This window comes from Neopsephotus bourkii, unplaced genomic scaffold (assembly GCF_033783945.1).
Source record: "Neopsephotus bourkii isolate Nb327-2 ecotype Australia unplaced genomic scaffold, CSIRO-AGI_Nbou_v1 NB_1250, whole genome shotgun sequence".
In the NCBI taxonomy this organism is placed as follows: Eukaryota; Metazoa; Chordata; class Aves; order Psittaciformes; family Psittacidae; genus Neopsephotus; species Neopsephotus bourkii.
Window position 1 is genome coordinate 4034537 of NW_026901735.1, and position 19793 is coordinate 4054329.

The window sequence follows — 19793 nt, forward strand, 5'->3', positions numbered from 1 at the left end:
ACCTTAAGATCATCCAGTTCCAACCCCCCTGCCATGGGCAGGGACACCTCACACTAAACCATGCCACCCAAGGCTCTGTCCAACCTGGCCTTGAACACTGCCAGGGATGGAGCATTCACAGCTTCCTTGGGCAGCTTGTTAGATGCCTCACCTTTCTTACAGTAAAGAACTTCTTCCTTATATCTAATTCATGTTCTTCTTTCACCTCTCAAAGAGTAATTGTCAGTTGAGGCCTTTGAACTGTGGGTCAGGGAGAAGCAGCCTGTTCTCCCTAGCTCCAGGGTGTCCTGGCTCTAGTTTGTTCTGCCAGGGGTCACGCTCTCAGATTGCCAGATCCCATTCTCAGCCTTTCCTGATCCTACAGTAACAGGCCACAGGGAACTTTGGTAGGTTTTCTGTGATTGAGGGAAACTGGAGGTACAGCTTTACACCAGACTGATTATAAACGTCTCTGAGGAGGTAATGAGATCTTGATCAAGCAGTAGACAGTTTAGTCATTGAAAACTGGGTTTGTATTTCTGTGTTGGATACACTGTTTTAGAACTGTTAGAACCAAGCAGCAGGTGGGAGCATGGGGGAAGAGGCCCTAAAGCAAATCTCAGCACCACTTTCAGCAGGCTTTGTGCTAGTCTTACCCACTCTGGTTATTTTTATTTTGGCTCTAGTGTGAATGTAGTAATACCAGATCCTGTAAAATGCTTTGAAATCTGTGAATGAAACATATGATGTAACTTGTGTTTAAATGGCTCTTAAGCCTGTGTGTCACTTTCAAAGGTGTAACAAATTTGTTTTCATTTGAAGCTGCAGCCTATCTCTTGGTGTCGCTTATTCCAAGCAATTCCTTCCGTCAGATGTTCCGATCGACCCGCTCTTTGCACATCCCTACCCGCGACCTTCCCCTCAGCCCAGATATTACGGTAGTTCTGCATCAAGTCTACAACGTGCTCCTTGGCCTTCTTTCAAGAGCTAAGCTATATGTTGATGCTGCTGTTCATGGCACCACAAAACTTGTGCCCTACTTCAGTTTCATGACGTACTGTTTGATCTCCAAAACTGAGAAACTCATGTTTTCTACTTACTTCATGGACTTATGGAACCTTTTCCAGCCTAAACTTTCTGAGCCGGCTATAGCCACCAACCACAACAAACAGGCTTTGCTGTCTTTTTGGTACAACGTGTGTGTCGACTGTCCGGAGAACGTCCGCCTTATTGTACAGAACCCCGTGGTGACAAAGAACATTGCCTTCAATTACATCCTCGCAGACCATGATGATCAGGATGTGGTGCTCTTCAACCGGGGGATGCTGCCTGCCTACTACGGCATCCTGCGCCTCTGCTGCGAGCAGTCCCCTGCGTTCACAAGGCAGCTGGCTTCACACCAGAATATCCAGTGGGCCTTCAAGAACCTCACGCCACACGCCAGTCAGTACCCAGGGGTAAGTACATGGATACCAAAATGTACCTTTAATGTGGTCTCAGCAGAGGAGTGTGTTGCATTCTAACATGCTAAGCTGGAGGAATTCCCAGTGAGTTTCTTCTTGGCTTTCAGCTTTTGGAATAGCACTAGTATTGAGCTGCTGGCATGAAAATAGAGAATGGCCTGGGGTTCACCTTGGGAACACTCCTGTACAATGTTTGCAGAACATTGGTACACCAGGAGTTGCACTGTCTCTGCAACATTATGACACTTGCAGTAGAGAGATGCCAGTTAAAATGGTCCGTGTGTAACAGGCTTACAAGGTTTTTAAGAGACAAAGTATGTGAATTTGAGTGATTACTCAGCAAATGTTGCCTTGGGGTCCTTTATGGATGTGCAAGAACAAACACTACCAGGTTTTCCTTCACTGTGAAGAGGAGGAGGAACAGGTTGCCCAGAGGAGCTGTGGCTGCCCCATCCTTGGCAGTGTTCAAGGCCAAGTTGGACACAGGGGCTTGAAGCAACCTGGTCTAGTGGAAGGTGTCACTGCCCATGGCAAGGGATTGGAACTGAATGAGCTTTAAGGTCTCTCCCAGCCCACACCAGTCTGGGATTCTCTGATGAACTTTGGTCTCATTCAGCTCACAGAGTAGTTGCACTCTGACAGTCCTGTGAGTAGTCCTGCTGCTTTCATTGTTTGCATCTCCCCTTGGAAGGCTCGGATTGTCTAGTAGAGCCCTTTAGTTACCCCACTGGTGTTTAGTGTTTCCCATGCATAGGCAGCTTCAGCAAGTTTTAGTATAAGCAACCTTCTTAATTCTGTTACTTAGAATGTAATATTGTCATCATCAGAGAATGGTGAAGATGACCCCCTGCATTCTTTAAGGAGATCTGGGAAGTTCATCACGCGGATCAGGATTTCAGATACAATTTTTTAATATAGGTATATGGACAATGGGTTCTGCTCTTAAGAAGCCTCAAAACATCCATTTCAGGTTCAGAAGGGTTATATCTCCAATATCTGTGTCCTAATCCACACAGTAAGCAAACTACGGTTGAGATAGGTGAGAAATATCCATGTCACAATTTTAGCTTGTAAGAACCATTTAGTTTTAATTACTTAAGTTTAAAATGTTGTCTGCTGATTTTAGAGCTTTGTAGTAATGCGTAAGAATGTCTTCCCATCTAAATTTGCTTCTACATGCTTAGTTCTACATGCTCTCAGCAGAAGCAATACACAGTGTGTAATGTGAGATAGATATAAACCATAACACACTGAGAGAGGTTACTCTAACCTAATGTTCTGTGTGTTTCAGGCAGTAGAAGAGCTGTTTAACCTCATGCAGCTGTTTGTAGCTCAGAGACCAGACATGAGAGAGGAGGAGATAGAAGACATCAAGCAATTTAAGAAAACAACCATAAGCTGTTACCTGCGCTGCTTGGACGGACGGTCTTGTTGGACAACTTTAATAAGGTATGGTCGAGGTGAACTTGGACTGAAATAACCAGTTCTGTTTCAATAAGAACTGTATTTTACCCAGTGCAAAGTGCCATAAAAACTAGTGTTGGCATTTTGGGAAATACATCTATTCTTTTGGAAAAAAATTGGGGGACACTTTTATTCAGAAGTAAGCAAACAGAATGTTACAATTATAGGTTTGGGTTTTTTTCCCAAAACCATTGTTTGTGAATATAATTTATTTGAGAATATTTCATCAGCTGAAATTTGAGAAACTAAGCGAATATTTTACCACAAAAGATGTAAACCAAGATGTATATTGTTGGAGTCAAAAAGAAACACAATAACAAAATTGCATCAGTAGAGCCCTTGGGAAGAACCTGAAACCAAATCAGTCAATGTCCTACTTCAGCATTTAAGCTGAAATTCCATTCTCAGCCTACCATGACCAGTCTAAGATGGGCAAAGCAGTAATTTGAGCTGCTGTCGTTGACATTTGTTATTTGGGGGCAGAAACGTTTTTTAGGAGTTGTGCCTGTGGGATAGTCTCATTGTGTTGTATCTTCAAGCAGTGTCTCATTTTTAGCCTTAGTTGTACATCTGAAACTGGTGTTTGGGTATTTTCAGTATGACTGTAAATTGATCAAAATTGGGGGTATAAGTGCAACTGTCGAGGTATTGAAATAATTGTGAAAAGGAAAATGAGCCTGTATTACCTGAAGGGATTATAGTCCCAACCAGGTTTTTCCAGATGCTCGGGAGGAATTGAGAGGAACTATTCAGTAGCATAATCCTTTATTTTCTGTTCTGCTGTAAGCATCAGATCTTCTGTTATAAATGTTTTTATACATTTGAAAGTCCAAATATGTGCTTAACTGAAGCCATTTAAGCAGATCATTTCACAAGCATAAATTTCCATCTTTTGAAGTATGTTATTTTCCTTCATTTTTAGCATTTTTTCAGACTTTATTTGGGAAATCACAGAATTATAGAATGGTTTGCGTTGGAAAGGACCTTAAGATCATCCAGTTCCAACCCCCCTGCCATGGGCAGGGACACCTCACACTAAACCATGGCACCCAAGGCTCTGTCCAACCTGGCCTTGAACACTGCCAGGGATGGAGCATTCACAACCTCCCTGGGCAACCCATTCCAGTGCCTCACCACCCTCACAGGAAAGAATTTCCTCCTTATATCCAGTCTAAACTCCCCCTGTTTCAGTTTGAACCCATTACCCCTTGTCCTGTCACTGCAGTCCCTGATGAAGAGTCCCTGCCCAGCATCCTTACAATATTTCTGTAAAGGTTGTTCATAAATTACTTCGGCTAATGGGAAGTTGACCTCAGAGGCATTTTAAAATGAATTCTGAATTATGACAAGATGATTTGTAATTTTCAGTGTTCTCAATATTTGGATTTTTTTCCTAGTGCCTTCAGAATATTATTAGAATCTGATGAAGACAGACTTCTTGTTGTGTTCAATAGAGGATTGATCCTGATGACTGAGGTAAGTCGTTATTTAATCATAATAAACATCTCGCTTTCTCATCAAGTCATCCCTTCTTTCCCAACAACTTGGTTGCTTTAAATTCATAGAATCAGTTGTTTTAGTATGGTATCATATGGAATGCAAGTTAAGCCTATGGAAAAAGGTGCAACTAGTAAGAGGTGTCATGAATAGAAAGTAATCAGTCTTGGCCTTCTTCACGTTGATACTTCTCCTGTTGCCTTCAGTAAGATTTCTTTAGTAGTTAAAGAAGATCAGGACAATGTTTGTCTGGTTCTCAAGACACAGGGAAAGCCACCAACAGATGGTGTTGAGAGGAGTGAGTTAATGCTGGTTTTGTGTCATTCTCTGTTACAGATCAGCTGAGCACAGGCACACAATTATTACTACTTATGAAGTGTTAAGGGAACAGGTTAAAATACAGAAATAAATGATCCTCAAATGCAGTTGTGATTAATGTTTCTGGGCACTTCTGAGGCATTTCTCCTCACTCTTCCTACCTATTGTGCTTTTGTTTGCAAGGAGGAGTGGTCTCAGAACAGACAAGCTGGAATTCTTTCTGATGAGACGAAACCTAAAATGTGTTTCTGGAGCACATACAGTGTATTTCAGTTGTATATGGGTATTTGGGCCATGAAACCAGACTAGAGTTAGTTCAAAATAGAGGGGAAAAAAAATATATCTTGGATTCTATTCAACACTTCCATTATGGAGCTGATGGATGAGAGCACATGTTTATTAAATATACTGGCAGTGCAAAATGGGGAAGGACACAGCTCCTTTTGAGTACAAGGATAAAAATGAAGATTGTCTGGATGTGTTGGATGAGACAAAGGGGCACAAAATCACAACATGGAATATAGAAATCCTTAGAATTAGTTTTAAGTGAGGTTAAGTTTGATGGCTTTGTAACAGTAGCAATGGAAAATTACTAAGGTGCATGATACATAGAGAAAAAAAATAGAGTACAGCTAGAGAACATACTGAGAATTCTCAGTGTATAAATGAGGTGCAGCTCCTTCTCGTCACGTAGAATGGTGTGGTCAGGGAGACATGATAAACTGGTGGGAGTCCATGGTGCAAGGCCAGTGGGAAGCTGTGGCCATTGGAACAGATTGCATCAGAAGGTGCCAGCCAGCACAACTGGAAGTTGTCAGGAGGTCTTGATGCAAACACCTGTCAAGGCTATAAAGATATTTAGTCTGCCTTAAGGCACGTGGATGCACTAGGTGATGCTTGGAGATTTATTCCAATCCCATTTTTATATGATTTATATACAAAATTCTCTTTAACTTTTTTTACGTCACTGGTTTGTATTTTCTGGGGAAAAGTGTGACAGAGGAGGCTGGAGTTACAAAATAATCAGGTAGAAAGATGAAGACACTGCAGTGCTATCTGAAAATTTCTCAGGAGCTTGTTACCAGTGTCAGGCTATTGATTACTTAAGTGTAGTTAATGGCTGCAGAATATCTGTTCCTCTTTGTCTTGTAAATGCTTACATTCAAAAAGCACGGGCTGAAAAGTTAGGAACTGAGCTATAACTTGACCCATGCATGAAATTCATAAGTAGATTAAGGTACATATATATGTATAAAAAGAACTTCTTTAACAGCTTAATTAAGCCTGATCCATACCGACAGAGGGTAGTAAGATTTATGTGTAACATAAGATGCCATTTATCCTATGTAAAACATTTTGAGAAATTGAATAAAACTGGTGCTGCCTTAGAGCTTGAAATAACCAGGACTCATATTTTCACTTGCTCACTAGAAGTGAACACTGGATCAAGGACTTGGACCATCCAGAGGAGTTTTCCACTTAGCAGGGTTGGCCACATGTCTTAGTGTCGCTGTAATATGAAAATGACATGTCAAGATTTTGTGTTACAGGGAGTGAGGTTACTGTTCTCTTGTCTTTAAAATATCAGCAGATTAAATATCTTCTCTCACATCTTGTGCTGGAATTTCTGCAGTTCAGAAACAAGCTGCTTTTCTTTCCCAATATTTCTGTAAATCACAGATGCCCAGAAGATACTTCAGTTATAAAGGAAAAATCATCTGTCTGATGTACAGTCACACAGTGTGGGTTCTTAAGCAGCACTTTCAAAAATGGCTAGCATCTATATTAATCTTAGTTTTTTCCCCCCAAATTCACATGCCTATGTCTGTCTTTACATCCCTAGTATCTCTTTGTATGTTGGCACAGAAAGATTGGGATTACAGGTGTATAAAAAGACTCAAATAATGCTTTGCTTATTGGGTCTTAGATAAATGTGTGAAAACCTTGTCATTCTTTTCAGCCACTGATATAAAGCTTTTACCTTGAAAACAAACTGAGGCTGGTATTAAATGTCTCTCAGCTGTATTGGCTGTGCTCACCAAAACACCCATTTCCTGAGCTGAGATGGGTGGTAGCTACTTGTAGGGGTTTTCTCTAATACAGATTAAACCAGTAAATGTATGGTTGATGTTACCATACATTTTATGAATGCAGTTTCCCTCTGGCCTGCACATGATAAAGATCTGATATGACTCTGTATGGGTCAGATGAGAAGAGCAAAAAGGGAAGTTTCAATTTAACCCCTCATGCAAGGTTGCCCAGTGTTCATCATTACCAGAACCACATGTCCAGGTCAACAGTTGTATTTGGTTGTTAACAAAAGATACCTGATTATTCATCTGTTCTCTCTCTTTTCTCCTCCCTTTCTGTTCCTTTTCCCTGTTCCCCACTCTTTATTGGTAAATATCCTAATTCTGTACTCACAATTATTCTCTTTTAAAACATCGTTATCTTTGAGCAATTTTGTGATTGCATGTGGCACCATACATTTTGGTACATCTTGTTTGAGCATAAAATAAATGTCAGAGTGGTCTCTGTAGGATAGGAGGAGAAATGGTAACAAGTAAAACAAGTCTGTTAATGTATCAACAAAAGGCTTTGTCTATTTTCTCTTTGCAGTCCTTCAACACGTTGCACATGATGTACCACGAGGCCACAGCTTGCCATGTGACTGGAGACCTGGTAGAACTTCTGTCTATTTTCCTTTCAGTTCTTAAGTCCACACGTCCATATCTTCAAAGAAAAGGTTTGATTCTAACTCTTCAAATGAGCCAAACCCCAGTATTTTATCTTGGTTATTGTCTGTGTTTAAAAACTTCCCATACAGTGGGGGATATGATTGTTAGAAGTTGTTCAGTTGGTGCTTAATTACTTGTTAGCAGAATATGAAAGTAGATTAAGCAAATTTAAGAGCAGTAGACAAGTGAGAGATAACAGATTCCTAGATGGATTAAAATCGTGCTGGAAGGAAAAGATGCTTCAGCAGTAAAATTCTCTGCTCAGAAATGAACTCAAGGAATTGCTCTGGGTTTTGTCCCTGCAGATGTGAAACAAGCTCTCATTCAGTGGCAGGAGCGAATTGAATTTGCCCATAAGCTTTTAACTCTGCTGAATTCCTACAGTCCTCCGGAGCTTCGGAATGCTTGTATCGGTAAGTTGGAGCAGTGTAACTGCAGCCAGGGAGAACTCGCTCTGTGCAGTTACCCACTCTGAGATTGAAATCACGTTTTTGCAACTGCACATGTTCCTAGATACTCTGTAGATTGGGGTTGGTTTTGTCAATATGTCCCCGTTTCCATTGTCCCAAATAATCCTGGTTTTGTCAGGTTAAAATTAGTATTCCCACTTCCCTGGGCATGTAGACATGCACAAAAATCATAGCCAAAAACATAGAATGGTTCAGTTGGAAAGGACCTTAAGATCGTGTAGTTCCAACCCCCAACAAGTCAGCCGTAAGGGGCGTGTTAAGGGATCATAACTCCTGAATTCAGGTGTCAGTGAGTTTGGAGTCAAATCCCAAATCTGACATTAAAAGACTAACGCTCCACTCAGAAGGGTGCATGGTGACTGAGTTGGTCTGAATAACAGCTTTTATGTGCTTTATGATCTGTTACTGGGAGGTATAAGAACAGTAAAGCTTAAATAGCTTGTAGAATGGAATGGATTTGCCTTTCTAAGTTGTAGGTGTAGACATTAGATGTGTCTCTTGCATTACAAGGTCGAGTTCACAAAGATCTAGTTTTGTTCTACTTTGAGCTTTTTTGATACTATTTAATAGATACAATCTGCATTTTTATGCTTGCTGACAAAGGCCTAAAACTGTGTCCAAATCACTTTTTGTGTTTGATTTTTGTGCATTTCCCCCTTGTTTTGAGTGCCTTCCTCATTGCCCTCCTGACCGCTGCCAGTTGACAGTTTAGAGGCATCAAACCCAATACGTTTAAGAAGAAAAGAGGGTAATTTACTGAGCTTCTACTTTCTGCAAGCTGGCACCCCTCTCACTGGTGTTTGCTCTACCACTGAGCAGGTCTTCCCCCCCGTGGCAGAGGTGAAGGGAATCTTGACTTAAGGGTGTTCACGCCACACTAGAGCCTACCTCCATGGTGCACACTAAGTGCAGCAAGAGTGATACAAAAACGAGTTTGCGAATGCATGAGCCTGAAGTTAAACTGTTTGCTGTTAAAGAAATAACAATATGTAATAGCAAAAACAACTTTTTGTTTGTAGATGTCCTCAAGGAGCTTGTACTTTTAAGTCCTCATGATTTCCTACATACTCTGGTTCCATTTCTACAGCACAATCATTGTACATACCACCACAGTAATATCCCAAGTAGGTATTTCAGTGATTGTATTTTGAAGTTCTCTTACGCTATTATTACTCTGTCGTGTTCCCTTGCTGATGCCAAATATTGACCTTTTGAATATATCCCTGTTTTATCCTAACTTATACTACAGTGTCTCTTGGACCTTATTTTCCATGTCGTGAAAATTTGAAATTAATAGGGGGAAAAAGCAATATTCGTCCTCCACGTCCTGAACTTAACATGTGCCTCTTGCCCACCATGGTGGAAGCCAGCAAGGTAAGTAAAGCTTTGGGCTCATCAGTAGCCATTTCTCTATTGTTTTCCCGTATCTTCTAGAAGTATAACAAGAATCCAGTAGCATGATGCATTTATATTTTCTTTGTAAGCAAAGCGTAATTCTTCTTCAAGATGTGTTGTCCTCATATACTCCATTCTAGATGTGCACTCCAGAAGCACCATTTCCCTGCCCTTACACAGCTTCATATTCCAGACATGATAAGGGGTTGGACCTTGTATTCAGGAAAACTCTCCCAGTCTGCTTGTGGCATTTATAAAGACAATTCAGGAGCTGCCCAGGGACTGTCCAGATGGGTTTCAAGCTGTGTTAAGGTTTATTACCAGGCACCAGAGTAGATCCTTCAGGTTTCAGTACAGTCCATTCAGCAGGACTGAAGTGGGATCTGCTCTTTGTTTGGGTGAAATACCAGCACCTGAAGTAGGGTACAGGGCTTTCAGTATGTCCCTGTCACATCTGTGGGCTTCCTGATGGGGTGCCAGCTCTAGTGAGGCTACTTTGTAGTCGCCTCACAACATCCCATTACTACAGGTGCAGCAATGGTGGGATTCAGCTCACATAACTTTGCCTATCTAAAAGGTTGGTGTCTGGCTCTTTCTGTGGTTAATGGTGCTAAACAGTTACCTGTGGAAGGAGACAAATAGTCCCTCTCCTTCCTAACCTAGGCCCCCAAGTGTGATGGGGTGACTCTTTCTCCAGAGGAGTCTGCCTCTCCACTGACTGCAGGGAATACTGAAATGACTAGATTTTAGATAGCTAAAGTCAGGTAAGGTGAATCCCACCCTAAAAGGAATATGTATGGACAATCATTTGAAGAAGGAGAACTGGTTACTTGCTGTACAGTAACTGTGGTTCTTCAAGATGCTTTGTCCACACAGATTCTGTGGTCCTCCTCCTCCTGTGCTGACTCCAAGTCCTGTCATAGGGGATTCTTATGGGTGAAGGAATTGAGTGGTGGTTGAAGCCGCCATACCCCTTATGCCCTCAGGTACAGTGGTCGCAAGGACACACTGGGTGCAGGCACAGCCCCAGTGGACACTGCTATTCAGAAAGAATCCAATCTCCTGCACATGGGGCCTATGTGCACGTAGATGGGAATCTGTGTGGGCAACACATTTCGAAGAAGCACGGTTACTGTAGGGTAAGTAACCCTTCTTTTTTAAAGCTTTCAGAACGATGCTGTGTATATTCGTGCACCATCAAGTCTACTGTGTAACCAAAGCTTTTAAAACATGCATAGAGCCAGAAATTGTCTGTAGTGGTATTTTTCTGTTGTGTATCCAGAGGTCGTGGATGCAGCGCTAAATAATGTAAATTTTGGAACTTAAAAACTCAGGAATGGTTTGGGTTGGAAGGGATCTTAAAGCTCATCCAGCTCCAACCCCCTGCCATGGGCAGGGACACCTTCCTCTAGAGCAGCTTGCTCCAGGCCCCTGTGTCCAGCCTGGCCTTGAACACTGCCAGGGAGGAGGCAGCCACAACTTCCTCGGTGCAGTATTTGTAATGAATTCAGATACATAAGGAACCAGGAGGTTTTTAAGCCCCTCACACCACATCCATGATTACAGCTTCCTGTGGTTGTGCATGCTTATTTATCATTCATTTTGTATGAGGCTGCATTCATTTGCTTGAGTTTTTGAGATTTCCTTTTGGCTGTCTGCTCTACAGAATCTGATGCCATTTTAAGTGTATACATCCAAGATACACGACAGTTATTGGCAAACGAAACCCATGGCATATATTTATCATTTGGTTTGAGGCATTCCTGAAAAAGCTGCTTTGAAAGCTTGTGAAGCTTGGCCTTAAGAAAATCCTGACTTCCACAGCTCATAACTGACAAGCGATGATTTAAAAAGCAGTCATGTGTATGTATCTAAGTATCTGTATGGGATATAAAATCACTGCGTCCTTGTCATCTCCAAGATGTGGGATTCACACAGCTTGGCACCTTCTCAGTCTGTCGATTCAGAATCCTACACTGAAAGTTTTCACTGGTGGGAGAATCGCTTTGCCATCCCTCCTCCAGTCTCTCTGTTGTGCTTGCCAAAGCAAAGAGACAGAGGTTACACCTGGAAACACCCATTGGGGTTTCCTCTAGTACGTGAGCAAACAAGTGCAGTGACATTAATCTGGATGCTTAGGAAACCTGGTTGCTGTCCAGTTGCTTATGTAGTTTAAATGAAGCTCTCTTAAATCTTCAGGGCAAAGATGATGTTTACGATCGTATGCTGCTAGACTACTTCTTTTCTTACCATCAGTTCATCCACCTACTCTGTCGAGTTGCAATCAACTGTGAAAAGTTTACTGAAACTTTAGTTAAAATGAGTAAGTATGAAGGTGAAACAGCCGAAGGATTTTGTTCTGTGATAACTGTGAGCACTTCTCCACTACGTTTTATGTTCAGAATCTGTATTGTTCTGGACATTATTTTGTACCCACAAATAGTGTGGCTTGGTGTGTATGATGTATTTAGTGTCTGGAGCTGAGGCAACCAGTGAGAATTCAGTCTCCTTCCACATTTAGAGGTTAATACAGGGCTCACTGAAGCCACATTATTTTTTGGTTGGCAGTTTAAATGGCTTTGGATCAGATCCTGAATCCTCAACAGTGACAAGCAATTAATGGCACTTATTTGCAGCCTACCCAGAGGGATGTATGTGATCATCCAGACAATGCTAGTTCTGTTCATACCAACCTGGGTTGATTTTACCCCGTAGTTTTTTGAACCATCACAGCATTCAGTTACAGTTACAACCATTCAGTCCTGTAGTTTGTACCCAATACTTGTTTCAGCTCTGCCAGTCGAGACCACCAGTATTTGGGTTTCCTCGTGTCGCAATGTAAACCTGTTTTTGGGGTGTGAACAAGGTGTTTGTGGCTTTATGTGATGACTCCAGCCATTCAGCTGGCTCTGCAGCACCACATCCTGCCCCGTTACATCCATGTGTTACTCCAATGGGATAGTATGGGGGGTTTAAATTCCTTCCACCGCAGACCCAGGATGAGCTAAGTTACCCAGCGTGGTAAGTGCAGGGGCACAGACCCCAGTGCTACACAAACAGTTACTACAGGGACAGAGACACTGGGATCATCTCACTTCAGTTGTCTAAAAGGTAGCTGTATAGCCAGGTCTTCCTCTGATCTGTGTGGAGAGATGGGGATTGCTTCCAAGAGAAACTCAGTCTTCTGATGTTTAAATAGCTAAAGGAGAATGAACCACTTCCTGCAAATACCTGCTGCTTTTGTTTACTCTGCCTGTAGAAGCTGTTGACTATGATTAAATACCACTTCTAGACAAAATTAATCTTGCCCAAAGAGCAGTGATAGTAGCAATGTTCTTTTGATCCCCTGAACCATCCATCTGCTCATTGTTTGTCACGCTCTTCTGGTTGTCACTCTAGCATTATTAATACTTTCTATGTAGGAAGAGTTAATGATAAAGATAATACTTCCTATGTAGGAAGTGTTAATGATAAAGATAACAGTGGTAATAGGGCTAGTAAAGATTGCCCTTTTACATGCTGTTTTAAAAAGAAAGCTATTAGAATCATAGAACAGAATCATAGAATGGTTCGAGTTAGAAAGGACCTTAAGCTCACCCAGTTACAACCCCCTACCATTTAAAACCTTTAAGTTCTGTACTGACCAGGTGAAATTGTGAGGCAGTAATAACCTGATGACAAACCCAGAACTAAAGCCAGCTCTTCAGCTTTTTACATTTCATAGGATAATGGATACCTATACTTATTAAATGCCCTATAAAAACTTCACATACACATACACACTGGGTCTTTCTGATTGTAAAACCTGCTTAGAACGTGGTGTTATGAAATGATACGGTGCCTTGGTACTGCTGCTACCAAGAGGTGAGTATGTCCAAGTGAATTCTCACAGGCTATCTTATTTTCTCCTGAAATTGCAGGTGTGCTAGTTGCATATGAAGGTTTGCCACTTCACCTTGCGCTATTCCCCAAGCTTTGGACTGAGCTTTGTCAGACTCAGGTAAGAGTCAGTGAGTTTGAGAGCTAACGGGATGGAAACACAGGCAGAATACAATGAATGGGAGACAGAGATCAACCTGTAACTAGTGGGTATTGTTTAATCATTCCGACTAGCAGTATTTTGAATAGAAAATACCTCTGCTGATGCTTTCTGTCATGTGATAAAACCTGATAAATCAAGTAAATACAACCTGTAACGTTGGTTATGTGGTGGTCTGTGCAGTGCACAAAAGCTGCTGCATCCTGCCTCGGTGAGCTCCCAGCTTTTTATGTAGTTTAAACACTGATCTGATGAAATAAAAACTGGGAGATCTCCAAGTTTGGACATCACTGTGTGCCCAGTGCATGTTGGCTCACAGATGAGGAGACGTTGGCCCTTCAGATACATACTGACTGCGATAAACTGGCATTCCCACAGAACAAATGTCATAAAGGAGAATGTGAAATAGTAGTTGACAGTAATTAACTCGTACCACTTTCTGGTACCTGATTGACCTGAAATACAGTTATCAGTAAGAGCAGTCCAATACCGCAGTGCTGTACCTCCAGGGATGACTTTGCCATCTCCTCTCTGTCTCTTCACCAGTCCCCAATGTCCAAGAACTGTGTGAAGCTCCTCTGTGAAGACCCCGTTTTTGCAGAGTATATAAAATGCATTCTGATGGATGAAAGGACCTTTCTTAACAACAACATTGTGTACACCTTCCTGACCCACTTCCTTCTCAAGGTACGTGGCTTTTAGCAGTCATTCCTATTTCAAGGAATGCATTCCAGTGTTTGTTGCTGTTTAAACAACATACATCCTTTTCACAGGTCCAGGGGCAGGTGTTTTCTGAAGCAAACTGTGCCAACTTAATCAACACTCTAATTACAAACCTAATTAATCAGTATCAAAGCCTAGAATCTGACTTCAGCAACCAGAGAGTTGAAATTTCCAAAGCAAGCTCTACTTTAAATGGGGTAAGTCATTTCTAAGCCCTTCAAGCATTGGCATGGATTAGGAGACAGCAGCATATTTGCCCTTGGAAACTCCTCGGTGCTATGTGCCAAGCTCTAATCAAAGAGGGGGCTGTTGTTCCCCTCACCTGTCTGGTGGGAAATGTGACCCCTGCCAACAAGGTAGTTAATGGTAGAAACATTCTAACCCAGCAACAGATTTCATCCTACATTAAGCAGCACACTGTTGTCTACTTAGAACAGATCTACGTTAGAGTCAGCACATTAGTAATGAGTGGGAAATGTCAGTAGTGTAAGTATATTTAGAACTTGATCTTGTGGATGTTCAGAACATGAAGCCTCTGCTCGTTGCACAGATCTCTGTGTAGGATTAATCAAACAGGAGTTTGAAATAAGGCTGGTGAAATCAGTTTGCTTCTGTATTTTTAGGACCTCCGAGCACTTGCCTTGCTGCTTTCGGTGCACACTCCCAAACAGCTCAACTCAGCCCTGATTCCAACCTTACAAGAGCTTTTAAGCAAATGTAGAACTTGTCAGCAACAGAGGAACTCACTACAAGAGCAAGAAGCCAAAGAAAGAAAAACTAAAGGTTTGCTTTCTCTTATAAATGCCACTCCCACTAAGGTTTTACAAACTTCCACAAGATTAATGTGCACATTGTTGTCTCACCACAGAGGATTGGGCCATTTCTTGGCTTCAATGCCCAGTGCTACACAAGAAGTATTATTTTATTATGGAGCTAAAATTCTAGGCAATTCCATGCCTAAAAATGTAATACATTTGGGTGTATGTATCGCATGAAAAACATAGAGCCATAGAATGGTTTGGGTTGGAAAGGACCTTAAGATCATCCAGTTCCAACCCACTGCCATGGGCAGGGACACCTCACACTAAACCATGGCACCCAAGGCTCTGTCCAACCTGGCCTTGAACACTGCCAGGGATGGAGCATTCACAACCTCCCTGGGCAACCCATTCCAGTGCCTCACCACCCTCACAGGAAAGAACTTCTTCCTTAGATCCAATCTAAACTTCCCCTGTTTCAGTTTTAACCCATTACCCCTTGTCCTATCACTACAGTCCCTAATGAAGAGTCCCTCCCCAGCATTCCTATAGGCCCCCTTCAGATACTGGAAGCTGCTCTGAGGTCTCCACACAGCCTTCTCTTCTCCAGGCTGAACAGCCCCAACTTTCTCAGCCTGTCTCCATACAGGAGGTGCTCCAGTCCCTGAGCATCCTCATGGCCTCCTCTGGACTTGCTCCAACAGTTCCATGTCATTTCCCTAAGCGAGTTTCCCTGTTCCTTGCAGATGATGAAGGAGCTACCCCTGTGAAGAGGCGGCGGGTGAGCAGCGACGAGGAGCACACTGTAGATAGCTGTATCAGTGACATTAAAACTGAACCCCGGGAGGCCTTGACCCCGACGAGCACTTCGGATAACGAGACACGGGACTCTTCCATCATCGACCCTGGCACCGAGCAGGATCCTCCTTCCCCCGAGAACAGTTCTGTCAAGGAGTACAGAATGGAAGTTCCATCTTCGTTTTCCGAAGACATCATGTTAGCGACGCGGCCGCAGCACGTGGACGAGCAGGCAGGGAACGGTAAATTTGAAGAGTGCAAAGAGTTTAAAGACCTGCAGACTCCCAAGGATCCCATTGGGGCCGAGGAGGACTCGGAGTTTCCCTCCACGTCGATTTCAGCGGTTTTATCCGACCTCGCAGATCTGAGAGGCTGTGATGGCCAAGCCTTACCATCCCAGGACCCCGAATCTAGTTTATCAATCAGCTGTGGCCATTCCAGAGGACTCTTCAGTCACATGCCGCAGCATGACATTTTAGACATCCTGTGTAGGACCATTGAGTCTACGATTCACGTGGTCACAAGGATATCTGGAAAAGGAAACCAAGCTGCTTCTTGACATTAGATGGAGCATGTCTGCTTTTAAGTCTTTTATTTTTCTCTCCTTCCTTCCTTCCTTCCCCTCCACCCCCAAAAAACGCTGTTTGTATAAGTTTTGCTTATTTCTGGTTTTGTGCTTCAGTTTGTCCAGTGCTCTCTGCTTGAATGGCAAGATAGATTTATTATGCTTCCTTCTTGGTCAGGCAGAACTCAAGATTTGGGTTGGTTTTTCTTTTGTTTCCATTTGATTTTCTGTTTTCTTTTGCATCTACCGTACACTTTCTTAAAGGGCAATCAGATAATGGGTATGTTTTATGTAATTAAGAGTTCACTGTAGTGGCTTTCATTTAATATTGGCTGTCTGGGAGAACAGGGCCTCCTGGCCCTGGATGATGTAATTTAAACTTATGGCATTTTTACTGTGTATAATATGGTGTCCTCTGTGCCAGTTTTGTACCTTATAATAGAGGCAGATTGCCTCAGATCGCTGTGGTTCTTATTATCAAAAATTAAGTTTACTTGTATACTAAACAACCACAAGAAATTTGATTCTGTAAAGAATCCTCTTTAGCTGTGGCCTGGCAGTATATATATGGTGCTTTATTTAACAGAATACCTGTGGAGGAAATAAAGCACACTTGATGTAAAATTAATTGTTTTATTTTTATTGACATGATCAATTGCTATTCTGTGCACTTCATTAAACTGATTGTGATGACTTTTCATTTGTTTATAATATGTGGCTTCAGTCTTTGGATTTCCCTGCAAAGACAACTTGCTCACTGCAACGGCTGCAGAGAGGAACGATGATCCCTTGTATATAATCGATGTAAAGCTTGGGCCTCTTCTGGTTTACTTTGCATGGATGTTCAGTCACACAGTCGAGAGGGCCTGGTGGTTGTTGACTTTCTCACTGCTATGTTGGAACATAGAGGTGCAGAAGCCAGTGGAACTTCTCATTTCCCTAACTCTGACCTGTGTCAGCCCTGTTTTATTCCTGTACCATCCATAGATTTGCTTCCTTTTCCCCTCCGCCTGCTGCCCAGGGGCCTGCTCCCTCTGGCTGTTGCTTTCTTGATGGCTTCTGCACCCCTCAAATGCTGGAATGACTTTATCATCTTTCCCTGTCCCTCTTCCTCCTGTGATTTCCGAGCAATATCCATTATTTCCTATGTGACTTTTCAGACTGTCAATGATACTGGTTTTAATATCTGATTAAACTCCATTTTCAGCTTCATTTTCCAGTTGCTTAGCTCATTTGTTTCTCTATTGTCTTCATGATGCATCTATCTGGGCCTTTTTTCTTCCAAATTCCTTCATTCTACCATTTAATGTAGTTGAGCATCATTTGCTTCTCCACGATTCTATTATGTGATGCTTTTGTGGCTCCTCTTACTCTCCTTGACTCTACTCTCAGTATTTTCAACCTACAAGCAATAATTTGTCTTTAAAGTTTACACTTTATATTCCCCTTACCCAGCTCTTTTACTCCTGCAATTAGACACTGTGTTGATGCTGGTGAGTGCTTAAGTTGGTCTCCTTATTATTCAGACATGAAGTAATGATGGTTTCACTCCCTTTAGGAGTAATTTTATTGCTGTTTTCTGATCAACTTCTCCATAGATTGTAACTTCAGAGAAAGAACTCAAAGCCTCTCCCTAGCAAGTATCAGAGTTAATCTGTCAGCTTCCACCCAAGCCTACTATTTGTGGTTGGATTACGATGTGTGCAGGAAGATACCTTCAAGATACACCTTCAAGAGCTGGAGCAGCCATTCTGACCCTTGGGTGAGTAACCTCAGTTAATTCCTCCTGTTACAAATGTGCATCTGATCCTTGGGCCGCTGTTGGATAGTGCCCTTTGGTGGCTTTCAGCTTCACATAGAGGATGACATCACATCGTAATTCTGGTATGAAAGCAAGGAATTCTGTCTTTTGTGATGTTTCTTTCTCATTATTTCAACCCCTCTTTGTGAAGTGTGCCAAGTACAAACAGTATTTAAGTGCTGCATCCTTCTTGCTCTCCTGTGCTCCCAGATGAACGTCAGCACTTTGATGTTCAGCTGGTCACTGACCTGGGCCTGTGTTTGCTCCTGCAGACCCATACATGTCATTTGCCAGTGCTGTCAGTAGTTACATTGCATTGTCAATTATTCTCTCACAAATACGGGTGTCTAGTGGCATTTGGAATGCCAGCAGAAGTCCATTTATAATGATTTTCCATTAACAAGGACTCCTGAAAGTTACAGTTCCATATGATGTCTCAGGGTTGTGGGGTGTTAGGATTTGGTGGCTCCTTAAGCCAAGCACCTTTACCCAGTTAAGACACATCTCAGTTATGTTAGGCCAACAGCTCCTTTGCAGCCTCTTCAGAAAGCCTGAGCAAACGTTACAAGATGCTATGGAGCATGTTGTGAGCTGTAATTGTTTATCCTGTAGGTCTCAACTGACTGAATTTAATGGCACCTTTTCTATTGTTTTGCCAGGCTTCCAGCAGTGTAACTGTCCTTCCTGCTCCTCCCTCATCACCTTCCCATTGCCCCCCTGCAATATTCTTCCCCACTACTCATCTCTTCCCTACCCTTGTCTGCCCCTGCTGCTTTATCTTCCTGTGGGTCCCTCGTGTCCCATGCCCTCTAAGTGACCATTTCTTCCACAATATTCCTCTTCTTTAAATCATTTTCTGATTTGCATTCCTTTGCATTCCAGGATGCTTTTTTATCCCTGTCTTTGACAGCCCCATCTTTAACCGACATCCTCATCTCTTAAAGCTCTTACTGTCCAGTTCACTGTTCTCTCCTTGGCCCTCCCAGCAGCCACTGCTGCAGTTCTCTGGGGTCCCACCTCTGAAGTGAGTGGTGCAACACTGGACATGCAAGTCAGTCAGCAGCTGGTGCAGCTGAATGCTCCTGCTTGTGGCAGGACACAAGAAAACTGAGACTTGTAAAACACGAGGGGTGGGCACTTGTGGCCCTATGGAGGAAGGGCTTTCTTAGGAGGGAGAACTGGTGAGGAAGTACAAGGGCTGTAGAGCACTTGTAATCACATGGAACAGCCCACTCAGATACTGAATTGTCACAAACAGGTCATTACACAAAAAGCTGTTCAGCCTCATCTGTCTTAAACCTGGATTTTCTATTTAAAGGTTCCTTCCATCAACCAAGACTAAATCATTTCTGTATTCCAGCTGGTAGGCTCTTTGTCCTCAAATGTTTACTACAAAAGGCTACTACATTCTGAGCATGCAGAAAGATGCTAAACCAGGACACTTCTCAAGAGGTTGTTCTCCACCCTCCATCTGGACACCTGGAACACCAGCACCACCACGCTTAGTAACCAGTTTGTACATCTACTTGTTTTACTACAACAAACCTCACTGAAGTGCAAAGGGGATGATAACTGACTGCAAACTCCAGGGAAGACCTTGCCTGTGGGAAAGAGCAGCACATTTCTATTAGCTCCTGGATGATGTGAGGTTAAGGCTGCCCTAGGTTGGTGGAGGGTAAAGATGAAGTATGTAGGACTTAACTTCCACACAGACTCATTTAGTTTGGCAGTATCAGTTAATGGAGAAAACAAACTGCATGTAAAATAACCTTTTATTGAGTCAAC

At 42.5% G+C, this 19793-nt stretch overlaps 1 protein-coding gene across 11 annotated transcripts in view; it reads left to right on the forward strand.

The window, feature by feature from the left end:
- USP34 (ubiquitin specific peptidase 34) overlaps window positions 1-17419 on the forward strand; it is a 136482-nt gene extending 119063 nt beyond the window's left edge. For 6 of the 11 annotated variants that reach the window (XM_061364826.1, XM_061364830.1, XM_061364828.1 and 3 more), the window contains 14 exons: window positions 802-1436; window positions 2734-2891; window positions 4304-4382; window positions 7341-7467; window positions 7765-7872; window positions 8949-9053; window positions 9179-9303; window positions 10311-10463; window positions 11524-11647; window positions 13245-13324; window positions 13910-14050; window positions 14137-14283; window positions 14710-14869; window positions 15591-17419. In XM_061364826.1, coding sequence (XP_061220810.1) covers window positions 802-1436; window positions 2734-2891; window positions 4304-4382; window positions 7341-7467; window positions 7765-7872; window positions 8949-9053; window positions 9179-9303; window positions 10311-10463; window positions 11524-11647; window positions 13245-13324; window positions 13910-14050; window positions 14137-14283; window positions 14710-14869; window positions 15591-16201 — 2753 coding nt within the window. In that variant the 3' untranslated portion in view covers window positions 16202-17419. Of the gene's footprint in view, window positions 1-801; window positions 1437-2733; window positions 2892-4303; window positions 4383-7340; window positions 7468-7764; window positions 7873-8948; window positions 9054-9178; window positions 9304-10310; window positions 10464-11523; window positions 11648-13244; window positions 13325-13909; window positions 14051-14136; window positions 14284-14709; window positions 14870-15590 lie in introns of those variants that run through there. The other 5 variants (XM_061364832.1, XM_061364833.1, XM_061364834.1 and 2 more) reach the window with 3 other exon arrangements.
- The last annotated feature ends 2374 nt before the right edge of the window (window positions 17420-19793 follow it).